Below are 21,325 nucleotides of genomic sequence, written 5' to 3' on the forward strand. Positions count from 1 at the left end.
CTGATGTGGGGCTTGATCTCAGGATCCTGGGATCATGACCTGAGCTGAAGGCAGAGACTTTAACTCACTGAACCAGCCAGGTACCCCTAGTAGAAGCATTTTCAAGGTCTCTGGCACACATAGCTAAATGGTATCCAGAGAAATCCCAATTGCATGGAGATTTGCATGAGCTGGAATCAAACTCTTGCCTGAAGGTTGTAGACTCCCCTAGTTGTTATGGGAGAGGCAATTCCTGGTAAGAATTTTTCCCAGGGTCCCCTTCATTTCACTGTTCCTCAGGGTGTAGATAAGTGGGTTGAGCAGTGGGGTTCCCAATGTGTACACCAGTGAGATGAACTGATCTTGCTTGGGGTAGTAGCTGGAGCTGGGGCGCAGGTACACAAAGGCACAACAGCCATACTGCAGCAGGACCACAGAGAGGTGGGAGGAGCAGGTGGAGAAGGCCCGGTGACATCCAACTGCTGAGTGGATCTTGAGCACAGCAGCCACAATGAAGACATAGGAGGTAGCAATGAAGAAAAAAGGCACGGCAATGGCCAGTGTGGCTGCCACAAGCACTGACTGCTCATGGATGTGGCTGTTGGCACAAACAAGACGCATCACTGGTGGAATATCACAAATGAAGTGCTCAATACTCCGAGCCCGGCAGAATGGCAGAGAAAAGATGAAGGCCACCAGTTGTGTGGACAGGAACAAGCCGATAGTCACAGAGGCCACGACCAAGCGGACACAGAGAGTTAAAGTCATGGTGAGAGGGTACTGTAAGAGGTGGCAGATGGCAACATACCTGTCATAGGCCATGGTGGCCAAGAGGAAGCAATCAGCACTGCCAAGCCCAATGAGGAAGATTATCTGAATGGCACAGCCCAGGAGGGTGATGGTCTTCTCTGACTGTAGGATATTGGCCAGGATGTGGGGCACCACCACCGCAGTATAACATAATTCTACTCCTGAGAGGCTGCCCAAGAAATAGTACATGGGTGTGTGTAGGCGGGCTTCTGTTCGGGTAGCCACTATAATTAAGACATTCCCAGTGATAATCAAGGTATAAATGAAGCTGACTCCAAGGAAGGACAAGATACAGAGCTCTGGTTGGGAGGGATAGGCCAGGAACACAAATTCCATCAACAGTGAATGATTTCCCCAGATCATTGAGCTAACAGAGTGTCTCTGCTGAGAAATACAAAGACAGAAGGAAAGATTGGACCAACAACATATTAGTTCACACTCTGAGCCCTGATCTAATCTAATCAGGTCTGGAGTTAGAACCTTAGGATTATTAGACCCAAGTCTCTCTTTTCCTCCTCTTAATCAAGTCCCTTCACACAAGTATCTACAACTTAATTTCTAAGTGCAGAGAGTTGGTTTAAATTGTGTAAGAATTTTTTGAGAAAATGAGACAGAGTATAGCTTTCAAAATGATTTTTAGAGGAAGTGGAATGAAAATTAATTCTTTCATAAGAAAGTGTCAAGGAATTCTTGAAAGCAAGGGTCATTGAGGTGAGAGCAGGAAGTATTCCTTTATTCACTCATTCATTCATACATTTATTTACACACAATCCCTCCTGAGGTATTGACTCACATATATATGGATTAACACTGAAAAGTTAGTCATATGGTAGATAATGAAGAAAGAAAACAATGCCCATGGACAAAGAGCTCACATAAGTCTTTGAGCAACAGTATCAGGGATGAATTTCAGAAAACAAAGCCCTCCCTCTCCTGGTTTCTCTGTCCATATCTTCAGGAGAAGGCCAGGACTTGAAGGAAACAGAGTGTTTTTATCGTAGAGCTCCTCCTGGCTTGTGGTGGTATGGGGAAATATGTGATCATAAGCTGTTGAAGATCTAAGTATCCTTCCCCGAGTTTCAGGATGAATAGGAAAGACATCTAATCTCCAAATATTTTTCTTCTCTCCTAAGGAACTAAAGAGAAATCCAGCTTCCTGAATTTCTTGCTTCCTTGAAAACCTTGAGATGAGCAGACAATAAGTCTCAAAGGGCATCCATCTACTGTTTTCCCAAGATAACTCATATTCAAGAAAGAAAAGAGGGGCCATGTGATCTTGTTTCAGTTTTCCCAATTTCAACATTATTTATGAAAAACTTTAAAGAAAAATCTTAATCCAGAAGCACCACTCCAAGACAAATCATCCACATAGACCCACTCTGTGTCACAAAACTTTAGAGGATCTAGGACATGAATGCCTCTTCATTCCCTTTTCCTCATCTGAACTTCAGTCATGCTCCAAATGATTTCTAATGTCATCTGTCATATTCAACATTTTATTATAACACAAAGAGCAGAGGCAGTGCATCAGTGTGTGAGATCAGTTTTGTAATTAAATGATAGGGTTTGCATAATCCCAAATCCTGGCTCTGCGATGCTAAGCAAGATATAATTTCTCAGAGTCTTAGGTTCTTTATTTGAGAAATGGGGATAATAATTATACTTAGTTCTGAGGATTGTTTTTGGTTTAAAAAAGACCATTATGTAAAGTATCTACTGCAATGCATAGGCCATAGCAAGAGCAGCCTAATACTAGATCGTCATTATTTTTTCAAAATTTAAGTTCAATTAGCCAACATATAGAACATCATTGGTTTCTGATGTAGTGTTCAGTGATTCACCAGTTACGTATAACACCAGTGCTCATCATATCACACTCCCTCTTTAATGCCCATCACCCAGTTACCCCATCCTCCCACCCAGCTTCCCTTCTACAACCCTCAGTTTGTTTCCCAGAGTCAGGAGTCTCTCAGGTTTAGTCTCCCTCTCTGATTTCCTCCTATTCATTTTTCCCTCCCTTACCCTGTGGTCATTATTATTCATAAATTCAAGGAAAGCCATCTTCCCTTAATTCCATTTTCATCCCCCATATCACCAAGCCTAATGTATGCATTGTAGACATTCAATAAATATATGCTGCGTGGATAAATATACTATGAAAAGCATCTCATTACACTTTTGTCATTTTCTCTTTCACTTTTAAGATGATTTCATGATCCAGTCACCTATTTAAGAACCCTCATGGAAAACTTGGTAACCAACATTAGGGCTGCATTGAGGAAAACATTCTGCCACTCAGGAACATAACACGTAGAAGGCTACAACAAACACATTTAGAACTAGTTTTCTACTTCTATCTGATAGAGGGTTTTGGAATCTGTGTGCAAATGACAACTTTGGAGAATTTTATGATAGCCGTACTTCCGTCATTTTAATGGTGTTCTCCAGGTTCTATAATAATAGATATATTATTATTTATTAATATAATAGATATAATACTAATATCTAATATTAGTATTCGACTAATTTTATATTTCTATTAATAGATATAATAAATTTATAATAGAGGTATCCATAGGTCATGAATTCTTAGTGCTGGAGAGGACCTCAGAAATTGTCTAGTTCAGTCTTCTGTCAGATACTTGAATCTTCCACACAATATCTGAACATCAGGTCACCTTCAAAGCCTAGAGAATGCCATTCTCCTGAATTGCTTGCTTCATTGTTGGATGGTCTTGTTCCCTAAAAGATTTTTCTGATGGTGACTGAAACCTGCCTCTGTAACTTCTACATTTCATTCTGTTCTATCCCAGTGGGCCATTTCTTCATGAAACACTTCAGGAAGTAAGAGCTCTGATCATGTAGCCCTAAACTGTCTTCTCATTTTCCTTTTGGTATTCCTAGAACGACATGTTTTTGATATGTCTCACAATTTTAACCCTGGAAATGCTCTCATTTTAAATAAGTTAATTAAAAGATTACTGCATGGGACAGATCACAGAGAGGGCTGCGTTTAAAAAGATCTGGGTATCTCCTATCAGTCCATTGGCTGTCTAATTCTTCAGTCTAACCAAAATTGGTTTAATGCACTTGTTGTTGTGTTTGTTTTGATAGTCTCCTTAGCTTGAATGCGAAAACTCTTAACTAAATTTATTTTAATAGTTAGAGAGGAACATGATCAGCATTGTTTTTTAAAAATTTAGATTCAATTAGCCAACATATAGTAGATCATTAGTTGCAGATGCAGTCAGTGTTCAATAATTTATCATCCATGTATACATCATCATTCCTTTAACATTGGTTCCTTGCTCTAGTCTGTTAAGGTTGCCATTTTAAAAAATCTTCAATTTGTGGCTTTACATTTTAACTATCCTTTCTGAAATACCTTACCTTTATATTGTATGGGTTAAGCCCCACATACAATGCCCCAAAATGGCAGAGTTGTGCCAAGCAGTTGTATATCCTAAAGAGAGACAGATAAAGAATCTCTTGTATTATAATTTCATACATGAATTATAATATACTATATATATTTTATATGTATGCCATTATATTTATGTGAATAAACTGTGATTAAGTGCAAAAGGAGAAGTGTGTTATAAGATTGTGCACCATGTGGCTCTGGCATAGTTGGTAATAAGGGATTCTGAAGTGGCTTCCTAGAGGAAGTCATCTTTAAACTTAGATCTGAAACACAGGCATTAGCTAGGAGAAGAGAGGTAGCAGTAATGGGGTCCACATTCTGGAGAAATGAAATAGTGGATTTTATGGCTGGAAGCGAGTGAAACTTAACTATATCCACATACTAACACCTTGTTATTCCAAGTTGTTACTAAACATGGGCATAGAACAGAGACAAGGTAAGAGCCCTTTAGTGTCATCCCCAGAAATCTTCCCAGGCTGGCATCTGTTCATGAATCCACACCTGCCTCAGTGTCTACAAGTCACAGCTCACATCATGACTACATCTTCCTTCCTATCTCTCCAGCCGGCCAACCCCACGTGGCCAAAGAGTCATGGGAAACCGTGTCCGTGTGCATTCTGGAAGTACAAGGAGTCTATATCAGAGTGGATCTCAAATTGTTGAATTAGAGGATTGTTTAAAATAAGGAGGTTAGAAGATTTGGCAATACCAGACAGAGATAGAATATCTATCTATTATTAATAGCAATTTCACTGGGGCAGATTAACTCACATTAATATCTCTTTCCACATATTTAGAAGATGTAAATAATAATATTCACCTAATGGAGCTGTGATGAAATTAACTGGCATAAAGTATTTAGAACACTTGGTTTGATGTGTGAAACCGACTAGGTTGCATAATAAATATTAATTCTTCTCTCCTTTCTTTGACTCTATTAAAGGGATGTTATTAAGAATGCCTCTTTCATAGCAGAGGATTAAATGAAACACCTTACAGGAAAAGGGTTTTTATGAGTCCTAAAACCTTATCCAAATTTATATTAGCCATCCCTTCAATATTATTTAGTCTAAGATTAGTTATTATTTTTTTAATCAGAAGAACAAGCCTTCCAAGGGAATTCAGAGAAATGCTGAATGCTGTGGATTGAATGAACTCTAAAATCCTAGAGTCTCTACTTGTAAAGCCATTACTTGCTTTTCTAGCCTGGTGTCAGTGAGTGCCTGGTATGTTGTGATTCTAGAAGAAGGGAGCAAAAGACTTCCTCTTACCTTTACCATGAGAAGGGAGAGGGGTGTGTGGAGCCAGTCTCCTCTGTTATGTTCATTAGGGATAGAAGCCAGCAGATGAGGTCTGACTGCTGTGCTGGAGAGGGAGAGAAGGACCATGAGCCTGGAGAGGATGTCTCCTGGGACAGAGGCTTCAGTAACCTTCCTCACAAAGGCCATGTCAAGCATAAATTGCTCTGCTATCTTACTCATAAGTTCCATCTCCCAGGAGGGTAGTTGGATAGTTGTTGGATCTCCCCTGTTACCAGGTAATGAGTCCAAACTAAACTGATCCTTGCACATGGAATCTCTTGTCAATGGGAGATCTGAGGTATTCTTGTCAAAGTGAAGATCAGTATTAATCAACATTAATCAACATTCTCAGCATCCAATGTAATTTCCTAAGAAATAGCAGGCTCCCTAATGAAGGTCATTTATCCCTCCTGCTTCAAGGATTTGAGTCTCACCAGACTGTCATAGCTGGGCCAGCCCAAGTCCCAAATTATTATTGCCCTGGGGAACCAAGACTGTATTTTATATTTCATATAAAAAAGAGGGCCTTGGTAACCTTGGTTCTACATAAAAGGATTAATTTAGGGGGACACTGGGAAGACATTTAACTTTCCGGTTACTTTTTAAATAATTCCCTTAGGATGATCTTCCAGGATTGGAAGAAACCATATGTTTTCACTCAATGTACTATACAGACTTCATAGGTTTGATTATATCCCTGCTTGGATATACTTTGCCATCTTAAACTTGCAACATTTTAATATCTTTAGCCTTGTTGCACTTCTCTTTCCCTTGCCTCCATTAGTCTGTTAGATCTTTCACAATGGAACATACACTGGATATATTCTTTTTGGTAGCTGACAATTACAGACCTAGGGTTCACCCATTTAGAGTTTGGTTCATCACTGATTGATTGATTAAACTAGTATTTATCGAACAGGATGTGCTCATCATGTCTAAGTCTGGCACAAAGAAGGATAAGACAAACAAGATTCCTGCATTCATGGAGTTTCCATTGTTGCCAGTGAAACAGACAATAAACACAGTAATAAGTCAGTTGGGTATTATGAGAGAGTGATGAGTCCTATGAAGAAAATGGAACAAGTTAAAGGGATAGTTAGTGATTAGAGGAGGAAGGTCATCAAAAGCCTCTTCTTTGAGGAGGTGACACTTGACCTGAAACGTAAATGAGGAGAATAAGTTAGCCATGAAATTTGGGAGAAAAGCAATTCCAACAGAGGGAAATGCAATGGAGGAAATGAACCCAAACTGGGGGGAAAAAAGAACAATTGAGCATGCCTAAAATAAAAAATGCTGAAATTTAGGCATATCCAAGCATGAGGATATTGGAAATCCTATGATCCAGAGGCCTTCATTAAGAATATGAGATGAGCCCTTTTACGAAGATGGCGCCGAAAGCTAAGAAGGAAGCCCCTGCCCCTCCCAAAGCCGAAGCCAAAGCAAAGGCTTTGAAAGCCAAGAAAGCGGTGCTGAAAGGCGTCCACAGTCACAAAAAAAAGAAGATCCGCACATCACCTACGTTCCGACGACCCAAGACTCTGCGTCTCCGAAGGCAACCTAAATACCCTCGAAAGAGCGCCCCCAGGAGAAACAAGCTTGACCACTATGCCATCATCAAGTTCCCCCTGACTACTGAGTCAGCCATGAAGAAAATAGAAGACAACAACACACTTGTGTTCATTGTGGATGTCAAGGCCAACAAGCACCAGATCAAACAGGCTGTGAAGAAGCTCTATGACATTGATGTAGCCAAGGTCAACACCTTAATCAGGCCTGATGGAGAGAAGAAGGCATATGTTCGGCTGGCCCCTGACTATGATGCTTTGGATGTTGCCAACAAAATTGGGATCATCTAAACTGAGTCCAGCTGGCTAAATCTAAATACAGTTTTTTCATGATAAAAAAAAAAAAAAAAAAGAATATGAGATGAGAGAAGTGATCTGATTTGCATAGCGTCCAACAAGTCAGTGGCAAAAATAGGACTAACTTGGTTCTTTGGATTTCCTCTAATAATGTCCACTGACTATTGAGCTTGAAAACCCAGTGGCTCTTCAGGATCCCAAGGGAACTGAGTACAGAATAAGGATCTATTTTTTAAAAGAATGTCACATCGCTTTCAATGACTCCTTAGACCAAGGATTTAATTTTTTCTAAAGATGAAAACTAATCAGACAGTATTTTTTGAAATTCAATATATTTCTAAGACTGTATTATTTTGTATTATTTTGAAGTAATACTTTATGAGTTTCTAGTGAATGAAATGTTGTTAAAAGGGTTTCCTCACAGTTTTCTAATACAGAAACATAAATAATACCAGCGAGATTTGAAGTTATATTCAACCTTTTTTTTTTTTTTTTGGTCATTTCTTGGGCCTTAGTAGTCAATTTTATGTCTTTACTTGGCTAGGCCACAGTTCCTAAGTATTTGGGCAAACACCACTTCTGGATGTTACTTGGGATTTCTTTTTTTTTTTTTTAGGTGAGATTAACAATTAAATCAGGAAGGTTTGAGTAAAGCAGACTACCAATCATTATGTGGGTGGGTCTCATTTAATTAGTTGAAAACCTTAGGAAAAAAAAGTCTGAGGTTCCTGAAAGAAGAGGGAATTCTGCCTCTAGACTGACTTCCCATTCAAACTATAGTATCAATTCTTCCCTGGGTCTTTAGCCTTTTGGCCTATGTGCAGATTTTGGACTTACCAGACCCACAATTGCACGAGCCAATTCCACAAAATAAATCTTTCTTTTTGTCCCTCTCCCTCTTTCCATACAACTTATTGATTCTGCTTCTTGGAGAACCCTGATTAATACAGCTTTGATTCCAAGAGGAACAGAATATTAAGGATGAATTTTCTGAATTGGTTCTGGGATTTGTGGAATTGGTTCTCCAATCTGATTAGGTTTATTTATTTATTTTTAAATTGGATTTATTTATTAATTTATTTTACTGTAATAAAAGGTTTTTTTATTTTGTTTTGTTTTTGTTTTTGTTTTTTTAAATGTAGTGTTCCGGGCACCAGTGGCTCAGTATGTTGGGCCTCTGTCTTCGGCTCAGGTCATGGTCTCAGGCTCCTGGGATCAAGTCCCACATCGGGCTCTCTGCTCAGTGGGGAGCCTGCTTCCCCTCTATCTCTGCTGTCTCTCTACATACTTGTGATCTCCTCTCTGCCAAATAAATAAATAAAATCTTTGAAAAAAAAATGCAGTGTTCTATGATTCATTGTTTCCATGTAATACCCAGTTCTCCACATCATATGTACCCTCCTTAATACCCATCATCTGGCTACCGCATCCACTCACCCCCCATCACCTCTAAAACTCTCAGTTTGTTTCCTGGAGTCCACAGTCTCTCATGGTTCATCTCCCCTTCTGATTTCAGCACCCCTTCATTTTTCTCTTCTTTCTCTGAATATCCTTCATGCTATTCCTTCTGTTCCACAAATAAGTGGAACCATATGACAATTGTCTTTTTCTGCTTGACTTATTTCACTCAGCATAATCCCTTCCAATTCTATCTCTGTTGATGCAAATGCTGGGTGTTCATGCTTTATGATGGCTGAGTAATATTTCATTGTATATATGGACCACATCTTCTTTATCCATTCATCTGTGAAGAATATCTGTTTTTTGGATGTTGAGATTGAGGAGTTCTTTACAGATCTTGGATATCAGCCCTTTATCTGTAGTGTCATTTGCAAATATCTTCTCCCATTCTGTGGGTTGTCTCTTTGTTTTGTTGACCATCTCCTTGGTTGTGCAGATGCTTTTGATCCTGATGAAGTCCCAAAAGTTCATTTTTGCTTTTGTTTCCCTTGCTTTTGCAGATGTATTTTGAAAGAAGTTGCTGTGGCCAATGTTGAAAAGGTTACTGCCTATTTAAGGGTATTAATGACTCCACTCCTATTGTAAAGAGAACACTGAGTGTCTGTGGTGTGATGCAGCAATAGAGATGCAAAATATCACCACAGGATACAACTAAATCAGTATTTATAGTGGCCAGGTTTTGGGTGACCATGCATATGATATATTCAAATATTTTTGTCAAAGTGGTAAATATAGTAAGACTGGCTGGTTGCCTCTTTTTTAAAGATTATATTTATTTATTTGACACAGAAAGAGAGAAAGCACAAGCAGCAGGAGTGGCAGGCAGAGGGAGAGGGAGAAGCAGGCTCCCTGCTGAGCAGAAGGCCCCATGTGGGGCTCAATCCTCTGGGACCATGATCTGAGCTGAAGGCGTACGCTTTACTGACTGAGCCACCCAGGCACCCAGTTTATTCCATGACACTTGATGCCCCACTCTTGTTTTCCCAAACCTAGGGGTCTTAGGTTGGAAATCTGGCAGTTTACTCTCAACATATGTTAATTCTCAGAGCAAATTGATTCTGCTCCACCTTTCCTGATCTACTCCTACATTCCTGGATTGAAATGTGGGAACATAGACTAGACCCACCCCCTGGGGCCTTGTAACATGTGAAAGAGGCTTCATGAAGGAAACAGACACATTGACCAGGCAGTTACTTGTCACACTTTAAGAGAAACACAAGAATGAGGCCTATGAGGTGAAAAGTCCTTATGAACATTCTTCGAGGACTCAGTTAATACCATTGATTCTCAAGAGGAGGCTTCAAGGATAATGATGTTGCTTCAGAGGAAATGTAGACTTTTAATCTGTGGCTAAGTGAACAGTAGCCTACAGTATCCCTGTCCAGTTTTCAGAATTTTCATTTCAAAGAACTTTAACAAAATGAAAATGAACTGTAGCAAAAAAAGATGTGTTATGAACAGAATTCATGAAACTCCAAACTTTGGAGAAATCAATGAAACCTGGCATTTGTAGGTAAGAGTTTCACTGTTGTCATGTGGTCAGGGACCTCTTTCAGTTCCTCCTAAAACTTTAAAGAGCTGCAGCTGTCACTTTGCTACTGATGGCCTTTTTCAGGGAACCTTTCACATCCTTGTTCCTAAGGGTGTAAATCAGTGCGTTGAGTAGTGGGGTGATGTAGATGTAGACCAGGGAAAACTGGCAGTTCTTGTCCTAGGAGGTGCTGAGCCAGGACACAGGTAGACAAGGCTGCAACAGCTGTACTGCAGCAGGACCACAGTGAGGTGCGAGGAGCAGGTGGAGAAGTCCCGACGGCAGCTCTGGGCAGAGCAGATGCGCAGGATGGCGGAGGCAATGGACACGTAGGAATTACAGAGAAGCGGGAAAGGGAATGTAAGGGACCTGTAGCTCTTCTACTATGTCTGAGCATTCCTACACCTCTGTGTTGAGTTGTATGTCTACATATTGATGTGGTTTCTCTCAAATGAACTTTTATTATTTGTATTCATGCTGTGATTATCTAATTCTGTTAAGTATTTAAAAAATCTAATAAGTTGTTATAGAAATATAAATGATGAAAATTAACAATTGAATGGTTGATAATTGCAAGTTGCTAAAAATTTTTGTGGAATCACGTGTGAGTGGGACCACAAAGGAACACGGGGAGGGAAATTTGGAATAATTTAATATTCGCATTTGACATGGGTCTAAATGTTCACTCTGTCGTTAAAAAAGCTAAAGCTGGCATTAATACATGATATTTGAGAAGAAAGGCTTTGATTTCAGGTGATACACACTCAAAGCCCTTGGCTTTATATCAAAAGGTTGATGAATAAACACCCACTAGAAGATTTTAAGTTAAAGTAAAATGATTAAGGTAAGTATGTAGTCCATGGTTTGGATGTTAGGGCTCTCTCTTTCTGTCAATGTTGGTTACAAAGTACCCTTCCCTCAAAAAACCACCAAAACGAATGGGTGGATAATAAACAATACAGCAGTGAATATACCTAAGAAGTAACAGACAGGAACTTGAAGAAAACTGTGAAGGTTGGCACCAATATGCCTCGATGGAGAGTGCCAACATTTCAGTGTTAATTGGCTTGAAGTACAAAGTGATTTCTGTGTAATTCCTATCAAAATCCCTGGAGGAATAAATAAGGGAATGTTAACAAAATAAAGAGTGCTGCAATAGAACAAAATTTGCATCATGATACATTAAAATAGATAATATATATCCTATGTTGTATCATAAATAAAAATGGTATTCGTAGAGCAGTAGAGCTCCAGCATACTGGAACACAAGGAACACTTATTGGGTCCAACATTAATTTATGTACTTTACATTTTTAAAAATTAAATTAAATTAAATTTCTGTGTGTGTGTTCTAAAATTCATTGTTTATGCACCACACCCAGTGCTCCATGCAATAAGTGCCTGCCTTAATACCCACCACCAGCCTCACCCAACTCCCTGCTCTCCTCCCCTCCCAAACCCTCAGTTGCCCTTTACATTTCTTAATTCATTTCCTAGAAAAGGAAATTTCCTAAAAAAGGCCTCTAAAAAAGGACTCTTATATCTGCTTTATGGATGAGAAAATTGAGGCACAGAGAAGGTAAGTAACTTGCCCAAAGTCACACCGCTAGCAGCTGCTGGAATGAAAATTTGCACATGGTCTGGCTCCAGAGTCTCTTGTCTTAATCACTGTGTTACACTACCTCTCTCTATTATGTGCATCAGTTTTATCATCTGTAAAATGGATCTGAAAATACACGTACTTACTTCTCAGGTTGTTGTGAGACTCAAATGAATTATTTTGTAAAAGTATTTTGTACAGTCCAGGCACAGAGGACACATTCAATGTATATCACTATTGTGAATTGAATCATTATTCACATCAATTAGAGAGGATTGATTTCCTAATATGGACTTATGGCAATGGGCAAATCACTTAAGAAATGAAATTTATTTCTGATGGACTTGAGGGTCAAATATTTTAAAAACAGGAAGAAACCTACAAGGTAGTGTGGGTGAACATTTTTCAGACTTCCAAGTACAAATGATTTAGAAGCAAATGAACAGAATCCATAAAAATATTATGGTTATTTTGACAGAATAAAAATGTAAAAGATCTGTGGATCAAAAATACAACAAGCAAACTGAATAGGAGATGGAATTTTATATATCTGCCAAAAATAAACTCCTCATTAGAAAAACAAATAGAGGGTCTGAACAAGGCAATTCAAAAAAGCAATATGCTAATAATGAAAAGCATGCAAATTCAACTATCAATATTCAAATAAATATACAATGAAACAAAATCAAATAGTATTTTCTACTTACAAACTGACAGTGGTGGGAAAAAAGATAATCCCTGTAGTTGTTAAAGTTGTAAGGAGAGACACATCCCCACATATTGCTAGTGGACGTGTAAGGTGCTGGAAGAATTGGTGAAGTGCAATCTGGCAATATGTAAGAAAAGACTTAATAGATGGGTGCACTTTGCTTCAGCAATATAATTTCAAGGAATTTATTCTTATAAACTAGCCACGAGTCCGTGCATAAAGTTATGACAGTTTCCTGTATCATGGTGATACATGGTGATATTTGGTATCAACCAAAATATCAGTAAGAGGAAAATGCTTAAATTAATTGTGGCATATCCATGTGTTGGGACAAGCAATCATTTGAAAACAATGTTGCAGAAAGATATTTAATAACATCGGGAAGGCTCATGAAAAAAGCAGATCGGAAAAAAGGCATTACTGGGGCGCCTGTGTGACTCAGGGGGTTAAGCCTCTGCCTTCTGCTCAGGTCATGGTCTCAGAGTCCTGGGATCAAGCCTGGCATTTGGTCTCTGCTCAACGGGGAGCCTGCTTCCCCCTCTCTCTCTGTCTGCCTCTCTGCCTATTTGTGATCTCTGTCGGTCAAATAAATAAATAAAATCTTTTTTAAAAAAGGCATTGCATCATGATTCCATTAAAGAATAATGAAATCTGTTCATAAAATTATAAAAGAACATTTTTGAAAGTATTAATAATAAATATGGCAGAGTGAAAGGGATTGCAAATCTTTTTGTGTATGACTTATGCTTTTCTGTATTTACAAATTTTGCACTGAGCATGTGCAATTTGGCAATCATATAGTAAATTAACATGTTTCCTTTATTCATTGGTGTTTCAACGTGGTGTTGGGAAGAAAAGCTGGTGCTGTCAATCACATGGAGTTTTGTAGTCAGTTAGATCTGGTTTTGAAACCTAGTCTCCTTGTTTGGTAATTTGATTTTATGTTAATTATGTAAGCTTTGGTTCTCTAATGTGTGCTTGGGGATGTGACTATGGAGGCTTACATGGACTTTATGAACATTAAATGCTTCAAATGTATAATGTGTTTGGGACAAAACAAGCGTCCAATGACTGTAAGTGCCCTCCTCTCTCTTTTCCCACAATGTTCAGTTTCCCTTGGATATTTACCCTTTGGTTCTTATCTCTTCTGGAGCTGATAGTGAGGTTCCTCTAGAGCTGAGTCTTTTCAGGTCTTGCAGTTGCTGTGCTAAACCTTGAATAACAAAAGAGTAACAGAGAAAATAGGGAAAAATGAAACAAAATGAAAAAGAGATTTCAATAAAATATGCTTTTTTAAAAAAGATTTTATTTATCTCTTTGTCAGAGAGAGAGAGAGACCACAAGCAGGGGGAGCAGCAGGTAGAGAAAGAGGGAGAAACAGGCTCCCCGCTAAGCAAAGAGCCCGACATGGGACTCTGTCCCAGCACCCTGAGATCACGACGTGAGCTGAAGGGAGCTGCTTAACAATTGAGCCACCCAGGCACCCCTGATGAATTAATTCTTAAAATGTGTTCCTTAGAACTTGAACTCTTCTGATGCTTCAGAAATGAGTTTTTATGAGCAAATTGAAAACATTCACACTTTCGCTCAAGATTTACAATGCATATTAGCACAACAAAGTTCTGGGATGTCCTATTGTAAAGCAAATAGCTTCAATTTACCTGAAAAATTTCCAACTATTTTTACCATGGAATACTACTCCACTGCCCCGCCCCCCCGCCGGCCCCCAGCCGCACATAGCACCACTAAATTGTTTATGACTTACTTTTTAACAGTGCTACTTGAAAAAAGTGAGTTTCATGCTGTACTCTTAAAGATAGCCCCTTGGAAGAAATAGTGGGAAAAAAAAAAAAAAGGAAAAGGCTCATTTCATTATGGGTTTACACTTATTAGGTATATGATACTGAGCAGTTCCGTCATTCATCAGAGTTACCTTCCTACATCTGTACAACTGGATAGTAACACCCACTCTGATAACCCATTTTTTCCGCAATTTAATATTGATATATATGAATGTTCTTCCCCAAGAGTAACACATTATAGGAATTTTTGTCTCTTACTATTATTTTTAAAAAATAAAATCTACCAAAGAAATTAAGTCTCTTGAGATGCTCCCTTACCACTTTGAAATTTGCTCCGTTCCATCAGCCACTTCAGGAAATTCACTAAAGAGAAGTTTAACTTTCTTGCTGAGACATTGAGTTCCTGCCATAGAAGATAAATGAGCTCTCCCAGAAAGCTCATTGACTACAGGGTAAAATGGAATGAAGACCCATGAACTTCGAGTTGCAGTATTTCCTAGAGAAGACTGTGGTGTATGATACCTCCATAATGTCCAGATAAAAACAGAGAAGTGTCTTACATGCTAACATTCAGGAGAAGACACACCACTTAGAAATTTACGATCAAGATGGAGCAAGATGTGAGAGAGATATCCTTTGGAAGGATGATACTATGGAATAATCCTAATTCAAGTTCTGAATTAGAATCCTGTCTCTTCCTTAATGATAGAAAATGGGTTCTGTTACAGCCACTCTGAGTCCAGTCTTGCCTGACTGAGTCAGATTGGTTAGTGTCCTTTATGAAATGTCTTTAAAATTAATGGGTCCCCAAAGAGGAGGAATTTCCCCAGTGGTTTCCCCTTAAACTGAACCCAACTGGAGAAAGAAATTGAGGAAAATTTCCCGAGTTGATCAACTAAGCAAGATTACTGGGCAAGTCTTCTATGTGGTCACTGTGGACAATGACACTCTGGGAATTCCATAAGGGGATCCTCGTTCCTGTCCTGTACCCACCAGGGAAATTTCCGATATTGTGTTCTGGACAATGTCCCAGTGAGCATTGTTGAATGCACACGTTCTTTTCAGCCTGAGCTCAAGGTGTATGTGCGATGCACAAATTCAGCACTAGCCTAGGCATCTGGGGATCTGGAGTTGAGTTCTGGCTCTGCCGTGTGGTAGCTTGACTTTGGGCAAGAACTGAAGTTCTTATGTGGGCTCCTCATCTAGGGTGTCAGGTATGGTATTCAGGGAACATCAAGGATCCTTCTAGCTCTGAAATTCTATGAATGGTGGGTACCTTTTTCTTGAGAAGCAAAAAATTTATGAAGGATTTTCCATAATCATTTCTTTTAACCTTTGGTTTTATTTTCTCTGATCTTACTTGATTTTGTTTATTGATCAAGGTTTTTCTCTGTTGATGCTTTTCTAGTCATTAAAAAGTGTTTCTTTTTGTTGTTGTTGCCTATAATATGGTTCTATTTCCAGCTCTGCTGTACCATGCTTTTCTTCTTTGTTTCTCCCTTTCCACTTCCCTCCAGACTTCATGGACTTAAAATCTCATACCTTCTCATCATTGCTGCCATTAATTTTTAGCCATGTTCAGCCTTCTCTTTTTATGTCCATTAGCAATAGGAATTTTTATTCCATGTGTTAGAATATTTATTGAATTCTTGCTGTCAGCCAAGCCCCAGTTTTTAAAATTTTTAAAATTTGTTTCTTTAATTTCTTTTCAGTGTACCGGAATTCATTGTTTAGGTACCACATCCAGTGTTCCATGCCATATATGCCCTCCATAATACCCACCACCAGGCTCACCCAACCTCCCACCCCCTCCCTTCAAAAACCCTCAGATTGTTTTTCAGAGTCCACAGTCTCTCACGGTTCATCTCCCTCTCCAATTTTTCCCAACTCCCTTCTTCTCTCCATCTCCCCATGTCCTCCGTGTTATTTCTTATGCTCCATGAATAAGTGAAACCATATGATAATTGACTGTCTCTGCTTGACTTATCTCACTCGGCATAATCTCTCCCATTTCCTTCCATAATTTGGATACATAATTTGGATATTCATCCTTTCTGATGGAGGTGTAATATTCCACAGTGTACATGGACCACATCTTTTTTATCCATTCGTCGGTTGAAGGGCATCTTGGTTCTTTCCACAGTTTGGCGTCTGTGGCCATTGCTGCTATGAACATTGAAGTACATATGACCCTTCCTTTCACTACATCTGTATCTTTGGGGTAAATACCCAGTAGTGCAATTGCAGGGTCATGGGGAAACTCTATTTTTAATTTCTTAAGGAATCTCCACTATGTCTTCTAACATGGCTGCACCAACTTGCATTCCCACCAACAGTGTAAGAGGGTTTCCCTTTCTCCACATCCTCTCCAATATATGTTGTTTACTGTCCTGTTAATTTTCTCCATTCTAACTGGTGTAAGGCGATATCTCAATGTGGTTCTGATTTCAATCTCCCTGACAGCTAGTGATGATGAACATTTTTCCTTGTGTCTGTTAGCCATTTGTAAGTCTTCATTGGAGAAGTGTCTGTTTATGTCTTCTGCACATTTTTTTGACGTGATTATCTGTTTTTTTGTGTGTGGAGTTTGAGGAGTTCTTTATAGATCCTGGATATCAGCCTTTTGTCTGTACTGTCATTTGCTTATATCTTCTCCCATTCTGTGGGTTGTCTCTTTGTTTTGTTGATTGTTTCCTTTACTGTGCAGAAGCTTTTGATCTTGATGACATCCCCAAAATTCATTTTCGCCAAGCCCCACTTTCAATGCTTGGGATACTTCAGGGTGCAAAGCAGACAACAATTTTTTCAAAAAATTTATTTTCAGCGTAACAGTATTCATTGTTTTTGCACCACACCCAGTGCTCCATGCAATCTGTGCCCTCTCTAATACCCACCACCTGGCTCCCCCAACCTCCCACCTCCGCTCCTTCAAACTCCTCAGATTGTTTTTCAGAGTCCATAGTCTAGCCATCAGGGAGATTCAAATTAAAACCACATTGAGATACCACCTTACACCAGTTAGAATGGCCAAAATTAGCCAGACAGGAAACAACATGTGTAGGAGGAGATGTGGAGAAAGGGGAACCCTCTTCCACTGTTGGTGGGAATGCAAGTTGGTACAGCCACTCTGGAGAACAGTGTGGAGATGCCTTAAGAAATTAAAAATAGAGCTTCCCTATGGCCCTGCAGTTGTACTACTGGGTATTTACCCCAAAGATACAGATATAGTGAAAAGAAGGGCCATCTGTACCCCAATGTTTATAGCAGCAATGGCTACGGTCACCAAACTGTGAACAGAACCAAGATGCCCTTCAACGGATAAATGGATAAGGAAGATGTGGTCCATATACACTATGGAGTTTATGCCTCCATCAGAAAGGATGAATACTCAACTTTTGTAGCAAGAATTTTTTTTCTCATAGAGATTGTGTTCTCAGAGGGAGGAAGACAGATCATATGCAATAAATAAGAAAAAGCATATTTAATAATGTGTTGGGGGGTGGGTGCTTTAGAAAAGAAGCAGTACAGGGAAAAGACAATGGAAGAAAGAGTGGAGGAGAGTAATGTTATAGACAAGTCGTGTGCAGGGGCTACTTACTCGGTATTCTGGGAAGGCCTGCAACTCATCTATACCTCATCAACTCATCTCAGAAATGAGGCACCAGCCAGGGGAAGAGAAGGGAAAGCTTAGCACAGAGGCAAGTTCACATGAAAAGGTCTTTCCTGAGGCCAAAATAAACAAATCAAATTCATCCACAATGTTCCAAAATACCTAGGGCCCATGTGAGTGAATACAATTTGCCTTTTATATTCAGGGCAATGGACAATTAAGTCTTGCAACTGAATGGTTGGGTAAGTGCTCATGGAGGCTGTCTTCAGACATGTTTTCCATTTTTCTCCCACACAGATACATTTATTTGTTCAGTGAGTTCATTCCCATGAACATATTTTACACTATTGCAACAGTTCTATGTAACAGGTTATAAATGTCCCTTCGTTCCTCCCTTCCTTTCCTTTCCTTTCTTTTCTTTCTAAAAAGATTTATTCATTTATTTTAAAGAGAGAGAGAGATAGAGAGAGAGAGAGAGAGAGAGCACGAAAGGATGGCCGGTGGTGGGTGGGGGAGGGAAAATCCTCAAGCAGACTCCTCGCTGAGTGTGGAGCCTAACCCGGCCTTGATCCTAGGACCTTGAGTTCATGACTTGAGCTGAACTCAGGAGCCACCCAGGTGTCCCTAAATGTCTTCCTTTTTAAATGCCATGTTCACTCTTATACTTTTCGTGACTACTCAGTGGTATTGATGTTTTACAATTTATTGAACTCTTCCCTAATATTGGACATTTAATGTGTTTTTATTTGTAGCTTTACTACTTTAGATAAATGTGTCATTAATACAGATAATTTCATTCCTTTAGTCATACACATTCTTACTGTCCCTATGCTCAATTTATACAGATATTTTCATATGATTTAGAAGGTAATTATGATGTATAATACACTTCACATTTTTTAAATTTATTTATTTTTAGCATAAGAGTATCATTATTTTTTCACCACACCCAGTGCTCCATGCAATCTGTGCCCTCTATAATACCCACCACCTGGTACCCCGACCTCCCACCCCCCCGACACTTCAAACCCCTCAGATTGTTTTTCAGAGTCCATAGTCTCTCATGATTCACCTCCCCTTCCAATTTACCCCAACCCCCTTCTCTCTAACTCCCCATGTCCTCCCTGCTATTTGTTATGCTCCACAAATAAGTGAAACCATATGATAATTGACTCTCTCTGCTTGACTTATTTCACTCAGCATAATCTCTTCCAGTCCCGTCCATGTTGCTACAAAAGTTGGGTATTTGTCCTTTCTGATGGAGGCATAATACTCCATAGTGTATATGGACCACATCTTCCTTATCCATTCATCTGTTGAAGGGCATCTTGGTTCTTTCCACATTTATACACTTCACATTTCTTAAAATGATAAATTTCATGTTGAGCTCTTACCGTAATAAATTTTTTTAGAACCACAATAAATATTTTTGAAGTGCAGCAAGAGTCTTTTTAAAATAATCAGGAAAAGTTCAATAGAAATCAGCTATGAAAAGTTCATGCATCATGTTTGCCACCAATTAGATGGTAAGCTAAGTAACTCAAATATGATCAATGTAATATCAATGATTTTACAGACTTACTTTGCCTTTCCTTGATAAAGTCCCAGTTCCTCGAATTCCGTCGAATCAGCCACGATGAGTTCATTACTACATGATCAAGCACACGCCACAGTAACTGCACTGACAAAGTGGTCCAAGCTTAGTATCATGAAATCTGCTGTGGTCTATGGCTCCAGTGTAAGGGTAATAGCTAATAACACTGCTAATAATTTCTGAATGGTTAACCTGTGCCAGGCAATTGTAGTCGTTTTATGTATATAAAATTTTCAAATATGTTAAAACCATGGTATCAAGTGAGATTACTTAAGACTGAGCCTTGGGGGGAACTAACATTTGGGTGTCAGGACAATAAAGAGAATCCAGCCAAGGAAAATGAGGAGGATGGAAATAAGGACAGGGAGGTTTAATGATGTGTCATCCGCGTGTTGATCATGGTGAATTTATGATAGTATTAATCACCTGAAGCCTGATCTAGATATCCAAGATATATTTCAGATGCAACATAGTCAAATCACAGTTCTTGATTTTCTACATGGAATTTTATTTTCCCTTAGGATTTTTAATTTTGGTAAGAGGCACCTCATTATTCCACTTTTATAGGTCAAACAAATTTGGAGTCATCCTTCACTCCCTTCTTCCACTCACACCCCATGTCCAGTCTATATGAAATTATATTGGTTTTACCTTCAAAAGACATCCAAAATATGATTACCTGCCTACATTGTTACAATAGATGCCTAACAAGATTCTGATCCTCTCCTCTTCCCTCTAAAATAGCAGATTTTCTGCACGCAGAGGGATTCACTTAAAATATAAGCCTGATAACGCCCTACTGTGCTCAGATCTCTTTGGGGGCCTTGCACCTTACTGAGGGTAAAATGGAAGCTCTTACTATGGTCTATAAATTGACTTTCTGTAATTTCTTATCTTACCTTGTGCCATATTTGATCTTATCTCCTACCATACCACCCTCCGTTGCTCTCTGTTTCACCCCATATCTCAGGTTAACACAATCTCCTTGTTATTTGTTGCACTGGGCTCTGGGCACTGGGCACTTACTGTTCTGGGGAGAGCATTAGATCATCTTTGATTAAATGTGTGGCCTCAGAAACTGTATCGCCTGGGTTTGATCCTGGGCTATGCCTCTTACCATTGCTTGCTTTCTTTTCTTTTCTTTTCTTTTTTTTTTTCCTTCTTGAAATCTTGGATAGTAATTTAAACTTTCTGTGCATTAGTTTCCTGATCTGTGAATTGGAGATAATAATGGTATTCCTCTCCTAAGGTTTTGGAAAGGATAAATAAACCAAACCATGTAAGTGATCATGTAGGGTTCATCACTATCATCACCATCATCATCATCATCATCACTATCGTCCTCCTTCTCCATGATAAAATGAAGCAAAAATGAAGAAATAAGACTTGCTAGCATAGCTGCAAGACATCGGTAGCTTCCATTTTATTTATTATTTTAAAGATTTTACTTACTTGAGAGAGAGCACACAGAGGGAGAGGGAGAAGCAGACCCCTTCCCTGAGAAGGGAGCCCAATACAGGGCTTGACCCCAGGACCCGGGGATCATGAACTGAGCCAAAGGGAGATGCTTACAAGACAGGGCCACCCAGGCACCCTGTAGCTTCTACTTTCAATCTCTGGATCCGCACACTGTATGAAGAAG

The 21,325-nt window shown here is 39.2% G+C and overlaps 2 protein-coding genes across 2 annotated transcripts; one reads left to right on the forward strand and one right to left on the reverse strand.

Moving 5' to 3' along the window:
* Positions 1 to 207: 207 nt before the first annotated feature.
* On the reverse strand, positions 208 to 1,152 carry LOC116598173 (olfactory receptor 10W1-like). Its single transcript, XM_032356521.1, has one exon. It carries the CDS (start codon positions 1,150 to 1,152, stop codon positions 208 to 210), a length of 945 nt encoding a protein of 314 aa, XP_032212412.1.
* Positions 1,153 to 6,889: 5,737 nt separating this feature from the next.
* On the forward strand, positions 6,890 to 7,370 carry LOC116598868 (60S ribosomal protein L23a). Its single transcript, XM_032358254.1, has one exon. The coding sequence runs from the start codon at positions 6,900 to 6,902 to the stop codon at positions 7,368 to 7,370; it is 471 nt and encodes a 156-aa protein (XP_032214145.1). The 5' UTR covers positions 6,890 to 6,899.
* The last annotated feature ends 13,955 nt before the right edge of the window (positions 7,371 to 21,325 follow it).

Source organism: Mustela erminea, chromosome 9, assembly GCF_009829155.1.
Source record: "Mustela erminea isolate mMusErm1 chromosome 9, mMusErm1.Pri, whole genome shotgun sequence".
Taxonomy (NCBI): domain Eukaryota; kingdom Metazoa; phylum Chordata; class Mammalia; order Carnivora; family Mustelidae; genus Mustela; species Mustela erminea.

Coding starts and splice junctions, on each gene's coding strand:
- LOC116598868 (XM_032358254.1), top strand. CDS start 6,900: ATGGCGCCGAAAGCTAAGAAGGAAGCCCCTGCCCCTCCCAAAGCCGAA.
- LOC116598173 (XM_032356521.1), bottom strand. CDS start 1,152: ATGATCTGGGGAAATCATTCACTGTTGATGGAATTTGTGTTCCTGGCC.